Raw genomic sequence first — 11,313 nt, forward strand, 5'->3', positions numbered from 1 at the left:
CTGTCGCAGGGCTCCTCTAACCCCCCTGCCTGGCATAGAGCCTTTGCGGGAGGGGACGGATGGGAGCAGGCTCAGGCCGCCACCTTCAAGCCGTCAGTGAGTGCCTGCACCTTGCGCAGCCGAGCATGCACTGGCTTGGCCGCATGTCCCATGTGCACTGTCTACGGGCACGGTTGTAGTGGCAGACACCTCAAAGAAATTGCCTCAGCCCTTTGTTTTTCCACTCCTGCCTGTCTCACATCCATCCATACACACTCCTAGCTCTGAGCAGCGTGCTGAACTTCAGTGTCTCAGCTGTCGGGTTATGTGTGTCCAGCAGGAGGCGATGCTTGGCCATGGAATTACCATGTGACTAATTTTTTTATGGGAAAGCCTGTGAAAGCGCCTGCTTATTTATGCAATGAAAAAAAGGATGCTTAAATCAAGTGTTGCTCTGCGCGATTGTACATGTAGTGGCCATATTTTACAATTATTTCAATCTACATTAGATCATCCATAAATTATTGGTTAATTCAGGTTGACTGAATTAATTTCATGCCTAAGGGTGAGAAACAGAGATGAGCTTTTATTCTCCTTTGAGGTCCATCTTATTCTGCCTGGCTGAGCGTCTCTAGGCCACATTCAGCACGCATCTTGCTGACCTCTAAGTTATTTTCAATCCGCAGGCTCTCACTGGCCAGCCTGCTGCTTCGCCATATCCTCATGCCTTTGTAATATTAATTCTGCAGGCTTCTGGACGTCCCTGATCAAGTTGCACACGTCGGGTTTAGATAATGATTAATCATTTAAAGCGCACATTAATAACATTACTAAAACTGCTTTCTATCATCTAAAGAATACAGCACAGTTGGTACCTTATGTCCATTAGAACATGCCAAGAAATCGGACCATGCGTTTGTGTTGTTGTTGTTTTCTTGACTCCAACAAACAAAGTACAACTTGTGCAACAGCTAGAATATTACCACGTACTAGAAAATGAGATCGTATTAGGCCAAACTATGTTCCAAATTATGCATTAATATCATAAAGTGCTAGCCTGCTAGCAAAAAAACATGCTAAAACCATTTGTTTTCACTTTAGCTTTTAATAAGCTTTCTTTAATTGCCTTACATTTTATATTACTTTTATATTATTTTATATTACTTTAATTGTGCTATTATTAATTGTTTCCATTGTAGTTTTATTTGATTCTTACAAACATTTTATAATTTTGAAATTATTTTATATTGTTATTGTCTTCTTCTTTCTGTCACTACTATTATCTATTCTATTTGTATTACTTGAATATTTTGATATTTTATTTTTGACTCTATTTTGTTGCTTTATTTCCAACTTTTTCCACTGTAAAGCGCTCAATAGCTTGTTGGTTAGGTGTTAAGAATCTGTGATATTTGAATGTCCTCTTCTAGTATACAGTGCTGTGAAAAAGTATTTGATTTCCTCTGTTATTGTGTATATCTCATACTAAATAGTTTTAGATCTACAAATGAAATACAACATAAAACAAAGGCAACATACAACAAAGGCAAAACAATACAGTTTTTATTTATATAATTTTTAATGAAGCAAAAAAGTTATCCAACACATATCACCAATGTGAAAAACGGATTGCTCCCTTAAACTTAAAATCTGGTTGTGCCACCTTTAGCAGTAATAACTGTAACCAAACGCTTCCGATAACTGAAGATCAGTCTTTAACTTACTTCTAGTACTAGGACTTACTCCTATGCTTTGGATCATTGTCTTCCTGCATAATCCAGTGGCACTTGAGTTACTTACGGACTGAAGCCTAGACATTCTCCTTTAGGATTTTCTGGTAGAGAGCACAATTCATGTTTCCCTCAATTATTGCAAGTTGCCCAGGGCCTGAAGCAGCAAAGCATCCCCACGCCATCACACTTCCACCACCATGCTTGACTGTAGGTATGATATTCTTTTTGTGGAATTTGGTGTTTGGTTTATGCCAGATGTAACAGGACCCTGTCTTCCAAACAGTTCCACTTTTGACTCATCAATCCACAGAACATTCTCCCAAAAGGTTTGAGGATCATCAAGGTGTGTTTTGGCAAAATTCAGACGACCCTTAATGTTTTTCTGGGTTAGCAGTGGTTTTTACCTCACCATACTTCCATGGATGACTTTTTTACCCAGTGTCTTTCTTATAGTGGAGTCATGAACAGTGATCTTTACTGATGCAAGAGAGGGCTGTAGTTCCTTTTATGTTGTCCTTGGTGCTTTCGTGACTTGCTGGATGAGTGGGGTATATACTTTTTCACAGCACTGTATATTCTATATGTGTGGCATCCTGGGAAACTTTGTTCACTGCATCACTAGTGTCAGCGAAAGGATGGATAATTTGCCAGCTGGTATTTCTGCTACTAAAAACCGAACTGGTTAGGCTTATGTCTGTTTCACTGTAGCACAAAACCGATAGCATGATCAAAGCCTGACGTTCACTGAATGAAGAAAGCAACCTTGGTTAGCAATTAAAACAGCTTTAGGCTATTTTAAAGAAAGTGTGTTATGGGCAGAAAATCCCATTTTGGTCAAATTATGATACTTAGTCTGTATAACCTGCATAAGTTCTACACCATGACTATTTTATTTGCAGTTTAAGTAGACACAGTGAAGCTGTCTATTGTATTAACCTCATGGTATTCATATCAGATTTTCAGATTTCGATGCTGAGAGGCCTCTGAATGGCTGCCTCTATGTGACCAACACTCCACTTCACACCAGGGCTTGACTACAAGCGGCACACATTCCTGCATCAAATCCTTCTTTGTTTTTTGTGATCTTATCTTGATTTATTGTTCTGGTGATCTAATGTTTTACAGATGTCACTCATGAGTGTAAATGGTAATTGAAGACACACGTTCTGACCAGTTTATACTGCTTCCTTATTGTGTAGTAGAGTAGTAGTAGCCTTAAGCCTATTCTAGAACCACTGTTTAGTGCTAAGTAATATTGCTTTTGCAAATTAAATGTATTATGTTATACATTTCACACCCACATGAGCTGAAATGGCAATATTGGCCTTGGAGATTGGACCTATTTAAACAGGTCAATTTCGAATGAGCTTCTTTATTTCTGTCAACACTATTAGTTCCTTCCTTTTATTTATGAACGAGTTTTAAGTGTTATGATTCATACACTTTACAATAGTCACATCTGTTCTTTTTCGTCTCTGATTAAATATAGATTTTACTCATTCACATCCTCATTTGGCTCATTCAGCTGTGCAAAAGCATGTGCATAATGCGTATGTAAATCTGCTTGTGCTGCATTTTCTCATGTATGAAGATGATCTGGTTAGTGTTAATTGTTCACAGCTCATACATTTGTGACAGTCATAATAATAAAAAAATAAACTGCATTATCATTCAGGCTGATGAAAAATAATTACAGTGCCACTAACATTGGCACCCTTGGTAAATATGAGCAAAGAAGGCTGTGAAAATTTGTCTTTATTGTTTAACCTTTTGATCTTTTGTTAAAAAAAAATTCACAAAAATATTCTGCTCTCATGGATATGAATTCATATGAGAAAAATATATTTGAAGTATATTCCCATTGATATTGTAATTTTTTTTTTAGTACACCCGTGTGACTTGGAACAGGAAATTGTTCAACCATGACTTCCTGTTTCACAGGGGTATAAATATTAGATAACACATAGGCCAAATTCCAAAGTCATTCATAACAATCCAAAGTCACCTACATCACCACAAGTTGTTTGGAAGTGTTTCAAGAAAAAAGTCTACTCTCATACAAAAACAAACTCAAGTATCTTCAGGTTGCCAGACACTACAGGAGCTTCAAATGGGATCGGGTTTTATGGTCAGATGAAACCAAAATAGAGCTTTTTGTCAATAAATATCAGAGATGGTTTTGGCGAACACAGAGAGGTAACCATATGGAAAAGTAATGTTAATGTTTTGGGGCTGTTTTTCTGCCAGAGGACCTGGACATTTTGTTAGGATACATGACATCATGGACGCAAATATCAACAGATATTAAAATGAAAACCTGACTGCTCTGCCAGAAAGCTTAAAATGGGCCGTGGTTGGATCTTCCAGCAGGACAATGATCCAAAACATACATCAAAATCAACACAAATGGTTTACTGACCACAAAGTCAAGGTCCTGCCATGGTCATCCCTGTCATCTGAGTTGAAACCCATAGAAAACCTCTGGGGTGAACTGAAGAGGAGAATCCACTAGCGTGGACCTCGAAATTTGAAGGATCTGGAGAGATTCTGTATGGAGGAATGGTCTAAGATCCCTTACCATGTATTCTCCAACCTCATCAGGCATTATAGGAGAAGACTCAGAGCTGTTATCTTGGCAAAGGGAGGTAGCACAAAGTGTGCCAATAATTGTTGCACGCCTATATTTAACAAAGATTTATAAACCTGTGTTTTGTTTGTAATTGTTTGATATCCATGAGAGCAGAGTATTTTTGTGAATTTATTTTTTAACAAAAGATCAAACGGTTAAATAATAGCCCATTTTTCACAGCCTTCTTTGCTCATATTTACCAAGGGTGTCAATATTAGTGGAGGACACTGTAGGTGTAAAAGAATGTTTGGTCCATGAGATGTTCGTAAGCAACAGAAAGCTCAAGCTTAAGAACAGTTTTGTTCACAAAAAGGCTGTAAATGCTTTCTGACATGCTGTAAATGATTAGTGGTTTGCTCTGATATAACATTGTTGATGAGTATAAGAGTCTCCTTATGTGGTGCCTTGTCTCGAGAAGCATGGATGACATCATTGACTTCAATGTTGGTCATCAGTAGGCAGTTGCCATGGAAACCCAGCATTGTCACTGCAACTAGCAGAGGCACTAAGTGTAATGATTCAGCAGAAACAATGCTTCAGCTGACATTACTATTAAAAAAATTGCAGGTCTGATTTTCCTTCTTTTTCTGGATGATTGTTTTATCGTGTTTCATGAAATAAAGTTAATGTCTGTCCAGAATCTGATTTTGTTTATTAAAAATGATCATTACTCATGATTAGTCAATAAGATCACATTTTCTTTTTTTATATAGTGTTTATGTTTTAAGGATAGACACAATTAACAAATATTCAAAGCTACTTTTTTTATTAATAATTTATTTCTGGTCTAAGGAATGGAAAGGAAAAACATATTACTAATTGAAGTCTGAGTATATGGCCTCTGTAAAGTTTAGCTGTTATAATAGAATGACTGAAATTAAGTAAGACATATTTTAGCAGATATCTCAAACATCCAGAAAGGGAAGAGAATTTCATAGCTTTATTAACTCATATTAATTAAACTTATCTGGGCCCTGAAGAAAGTCATTGTGGGTAATCTTAATTCAGGATTACAGGGTTGAGCACTTAAGAAGAATGAATGTGTAAAACAAACCTTCAATCGTCTGAGTATAATTTGTTATAAATTATCAGCTTGACACTAATTACAACTATTCAACAGAATTCAAGAAATGTAAGAAACGATAAAATATATAATATGCCTGGAAATGAATAAAACTGTTAGTATATCGGTAGGTGGCATGCTGGTTCAATCCTGAGCTTGTGTTACTGTCTGTTTTGAGATTCCTCTGGGTTCTCCAGTTTCCTCCCATCTGCCAAAAACATATGAGTGGATGAATAGGCTATTCTAAATTACCCTTAAGTGTGAATATGTGTAATGGCCTGTGATGGACTAGCGTCTCATCCATCAACCTTGCCCCAAGTGTTGCTGGGATAGGCTCCAGATCCACCAAGACACTGACCAATCAGTTATGAAGGCTATCTAATATATTTATACCGAAGTTTATAGAAGAATATATTTGTGCAGAAAGTGTATTGGGTATGATAATCAACTGATTACTCATAATTACAGACAGTTAAAATCACTGATGCAAAGCCAATTGTCAGCACAAACTCATCTCGCTCTTTCACCTTAAACTTTAGAACTTTGTTTGCATGGTACTCACGAATCCTTTTTTCTCTCACTGAAAGAAATTCAACATTATTTCGCTGTCAGTTGGGTCAGGCAAATGATTAAGGTTGTATCTGTGTTGATGTATGGAGTACTTGGCTTGAGGTTAAAATATAACTTCATAACAACTGGTTGCCATTTGATAAGCAGCGTTTCACACTTCAAGGATTTGGTTGCCAATTGGCTACCTCGAACTAACTTCTTTTAAGAATTTCAGCAGAAGATCTATCTGAGAAAAGCATAAATTATTTTCATACATGATATGTTAAGCTTTTTAAGATCTTGTCAGAATAAATTCTGATCAAGGTAGTGGCACTAATGGTTTTCCTGTCTTTCTTTTTTCAGGCCATCTTCTGGAAAGATGAGTCCAGAGAGCGTCCGATCCATGGGAGCTCCATCCGAGTCATCTGAGGATGGATTACGATCAAAGAAAAGTCCTGCCAAGGAGAAGGAGCTTTCCTTATACAAGAAGACCAAAAGAGCAATAATTAGCAAGAAATATAGTGTCTCTAAACATGAAGCTGAGGCTACTACACCTATTGAGTTAATCAGTCGTGGGCCAGATGGTCGCTTCGTCATGGATCCCACTGATATGGACACACCTGTGAAGCCTAGGCGTATTGAGGGCTTCCCCTTTGTGGAAGAGTCAGACCTTTATCCAGAATTTCGACAGTCTGATGAAGAGAATGATGATCCCGGCCCCATGCCTCCTATGATGGCTACTCTCAGACCCCATCAGATCTCTCCCATTTCTTCCAGCCAGGAATCTTACTTGCAGCCCCCAGCCTATAGCCCCCGCTTCCAGAGGCCAATTGAAGGTATGACCATCATGGAAAGCAGTCGACTTCAGGCCATGGGGCAGATCCGTGGTGCTCCTCATTTTCGAGCCTTTTCCCATGGTCAGTTCTACTTGGGCAGCTATTTGGGCAGTCCTGGAGAACCTGAGCCTCCGCCTCCTTTCTACATGCCAGACACCAGCCCACTTAGCTCAGTAATGTCTTCACCCCCTTACCACATTGAGGGGCCTTTTGGTTATCCAACCATACCAGAGGAAATCAGTGAAGGAGAGATTCAGCACTATGCAGTCTCAGGCTGCTCCCTTCCCTTGACACACACATCATCCCGTCCTCCGGATAGCTGGCAACGGCCTGATTTCTCCTTTGCCACATTTGAGGGTCCTCACTTCATATTCCCACCCCACCACCCTTTGCAATTTCACCGGGAACCTTCTCTTCCACCACCTCTCATTCTCCCTCCTAGTGCTCTCCCACCTGCTTCCATTCATATACCCCCCTATCCTGGTATTCTTCAGCTGGAGGCCCCAAAGAGTCGGCTAGGCAAATCTCCCAGCAAAGTGAAGCCTCAGGGCCTTCCAGCCAAGCATTTACCTATGCAAGAGGCACAGAGTCTAGGGCAGCTAAGACACACAAGCCACGGTATGGGTGTGCCGGTATTGCCTTACCCTGACCCAGCGTCTCACATTGTTGGTCCTAGCTCATTTGGAAGCCTGGATACCCGTTGGTATGAGTTAACTCCCAGGCTCAGTCCCAGACAGCCCCGTAGGATGGAACCCAGCATGGTGGTACTCCAGCCTTCCCGTCTCTCACCTCTTACTCAAAGCCCCATTAGCTCTCATGAGGGTTCTCCAGAGATTGTAGTGCGCCCCAGGCCTCGTCCTAGTATTGTCCAGCCTTCCATTCCCCCTGAGATGTCTGAAATAACCCTGCAGCCACCTTCTTCTGTTAGCTTTTCAAAAAGATCCTCACCTTCTTCTTCCCCTGCTCAAGGCCAGGGAAGCCGAAGGGCAAGCCCTATTTACCGCTCCCACATGGCCTTTGGCACCTCAGCAACAAGCTATCCATCCCAATCTCCGTCACCCCCCATGGAAAGCAGCAGCATTTTTAGACAGATGCCAACCCAGAGGAGGAGTGAGGAGGAGATTCTGCCATCTGCCTCTCCGCCCCAGCTATCAGCTTCAGGGTAAGTTCAGTGGGGTCACAAAAATATTCCTTGTACTAAAAAAGTATAATAGGCAATTTACTTACACAAGTAGAAAACCTTTCTAACTGCCCATGAAGGTAGAGCAGTTTTAACTGTGTTTGCTAAAGAAAATAACTGCATCGAAAGTCATGTTTTCTTTTTTTAAACTGCCCTCAATGCCTTACATTTTTCAAACCATTCAGAATCATTTTCTACATAGATGATGTTGTGCTATGACTCTGTAGTTCTCAGTCTCACTGATGCTGCTTTTCATGTCAAACATGTTCATTCATAAGGTCTGTGAAGCACTTAAAAACACTTGTCTGAAAATTAAACTAAGCTGATTTGAGGGCAAAAAATATAAGCTCAAGGCAGGATGGATTATTTGCTTCACAGATATGGTGGCAGACCTTTTGGGGCTCAGTCACTCAATGAGTGCAATATTAAGTCAATTTAAAATGCAGTACCAAAGCCCCTTAAAAGCCTGGAATCAGAGGAACACCACCACTGGACCCCAGCCTTTCCATTCTGTGTCATTCTGCTTTACCCTGCCTTTCACCCAACAGGAGGAACCCCCGTGCATCCCAATTGACCTTTCTCAGTCAAAATAAAGCCCTGTTTTTTAGGATGGCTTACAGTATGTATGAAGTGGAGATTGATTTAGACGTATCCAGCACTGCAGGCACAGGCCTCTTCTCCCGATCCTTAGTAATATGACTGCATGATTGCTTCTCCCACACCTCCCTTTCCTCCATCACCCAGGTCACCCCAGCTCTGACTGCCAGGGGAGGCTTGTTGGGCGAATCGTGTTGCAGGGACTGTCTGCTCTCATCTGTTGCAATGTCGTCATCATCTCAATTAGGGGCAGTTGGTCATTCTTGATGACTCCTGGAGTCTTACCTGCTTTGTTTTTGATTGATCTCAGCTATCTGGGCAGCGTTGTTGTGACCAGGTCCTCTACACCACAATAGGTAAGGGTTGGATCCATGTCTGAAAGGGGGGGGCAGCAGGTGGGGCTTTTATTCACCTCGTTCTTTAAAGGGGAATACGAGTCTGAGAGTCTTGATTTATTTAGTTTGCTACACCAACCTGCATTTTTTCTTTCTTTTTTTCTTATGTTATGAGTAGCTATGCATTTAAGTTCTGCAGTCTTGAATCCCATATGCATTCTCGTCTTGGCATGCATATGTTTTCTAGTTATTAAGAAATCATAGATCATGTGGTCAACACAAACTTTACTTGCTTTACCTGTGTTTTTTTCCTAAATGTGAAAAACACAAAGGACATTTAGGATTGTGATCACTTTTTTGCCAGTGAATTAGGGCCATGAAGGTTCTTAAATGAAAACAAGAACAAATGGAGCCACAGTCTATATGATTAAAGAATCTGTAACCTAGTTATGTCGTTAATCACATTGTAGACACACAATAAATCAGTTATGAATTACCATTTTTTTTAAAAACAAAAAACAGGAGATATTTTAAACATTGCCTCAGTTGCAAAGTGTATTTCATTTTTGTTATTATCATACATTAGGGTAAAAAATAATAATAATACTAGCCCTTTTTAAGCACTCTCATCATCATAAATCCAAATGCACATGTGTTTACTTAAACTTTTGGACTGCAGAACACTCTCCCATTCAAAGGGAGAAAGTATACTTCCATAAAATTCATGCACTTCGTTTTGTAATGGGGAAAATACTACTGGCTCTGGGCACCATAACAACATTCTCTTTTTATTTGTGGCTTTTGCCCAGTGAAGTGCTTTTCAGAGTATTCCCCTTTAAAGTTCTGTTCCATGTGCAAAATTCCATGCATGCCATCGCTAAATATTGCTCTTCAGTTGAAAAAAACGAACAAATATCTGATTAAATTCTTGTTACATTTGTTGTCTGAGTGCTTTGTTTTATTTTTCATTATGTGACTGTTCCCAAGTAGCCATTTCCCCTCCCGCCATCTCTCCCCCTGTCAGCATGGTGAAGCCCATTGTAGACAGTTTTCATGTCTATGAACACATTTTTGAAGATGCTTTGTCGCTCAGCTGTGATTTCCCCCCTCTACTAATGGCTTTTAATTTCTCTTGGCAGCCCCAGCAGACGGAAAGGCCCTTTATAATGCTCTTTTTCTTGTTTCACCGTGCCTCGTCAGAGCCGTGTGTGTGCGTGTGGCTGAGTATGTGGGCTGCATTTTAAGTGCCTCCATACTGTATTTGGATGGGAAGACTGTGAATACAACCTAATGTTTAAGGATGTATACTTTCCTTTCCACAAAAGTAGACAATATCTTATTGGTATATTATTATTACTATTATTATTATTATTATTATTATTATTATTATTATTTCTTAATACCATTACATTTTGTCATTCAGTAATTTCTTCAAAGTTCTTTGTAAACTGATACATATTATCCTAACATACCAAGGTATGCCTATTTAATATATTGTAGAAGTAATGTTCGTCAAGCTTGGTTTTCAAACTTCCTCGTGGCTTTGAACAATACTGTACTAATGAGAAAGCACATGTACACCTCTATAGCCCTGAGTATACCTCTCTTTCCACTCAAATAACTTCTGGCTCCATAATTGTCATGCTGAACAAACTGGCCGATTCCGAGAGTGTGGATGTCTTGGACTGGTTCATAGGCAATCTGGTGCGCTTATAGCTTGGCACTGAGAGCAGTAACTTGACAAGGATTGGGCCAAGCCATATGTGACCAGTGTCTTATCAATAGAAAGGCACAGGACAGCTTTTCTCCTGTGTGATAGCCCTTTGCCCTTTCTTTGTCCTCTGTGCAGAAAACGTCGAGGTACACCGAGTGGTCCTGCAGGGTCTGAGAGGATAGAATCACTGAGATACCAACGTGTCAAAAAAGTCAAGAAGTTTGCGGTTAACAATAACAACTCCAAGGCCAGAAAGAAAATGGGTGAGACCTCACTCATTTTTGCTTTTATACTAGCAGTATGAAATGGTGATTTAGCTTTTTTAATGAAGAAGAACCCGAGCTGTCACATTGGCCCTTATTCATTAAAGTTGTGTCGAAATGAATGCAAATTTGAGTGGCTGTGATGACGTATGAACGAGTCTGCTTCTAATTCGTGAAACTGTCATATGACAAAAAACAAACACTGTGATTTGAGCACAATCGTTGAATCAGCTTCAACTGCGTGTATCATGCTCCCTCTCACGAGTTCCATATTTACATGTCATATGCATACGACATGAATCAGTTTACATTTATATACATCTAATTTACATGAAACACATCCTAATTTATGCATGTGCTGTGACAGTGAGCTAATAAAAGGAAAGCATTCATCAGGCTTCAGTTATCCAATGTCCGAGGAAAGAAAAAATACAC

At 39.8% G+C, this 11,313-nt stretch overlaps 1 protein-coding gene across 1 annotated transcript in view; it reads left to right on the top strand.

Annotated features, from left to right (window-relative positions):
- igsf9bb (immunoglobulin superfamily, member 9Bb) overlaps positions 1-11,313 on the top strand; it is a 138,445-nt gene that overhangs the window by 119,922 nt on the left and 7,210 nt on the right. Inside the window, exons 18-19 of the mRNA XM_053648209.1 lie at positions 6,317-7,951; positions 10,751-10,878. Coding sequence (XP_053504184.1) covers positions 6,317-7,951; positions 10,751-10,878 — 1,763 coding nt within the window. The remainder of the gene's footprint in view (positions 1-6,316; positions 7,952-10,750; positions 10,879-11,313) is intronic.

This window comes from Ictalurus furcatus, chromosome 18 (genome assembly GCF_023375685.1).
Source record: "Ictalurus furcatus strain D&B chromosome 18, Billie_1.0, whole genome shotgun sequence".
NCBI lineage: Eukaryota > Metazoa > Chordata > Actinopteri > Siluriformes > Ictaluridae > Ictalurus > Ictalurus furcatus.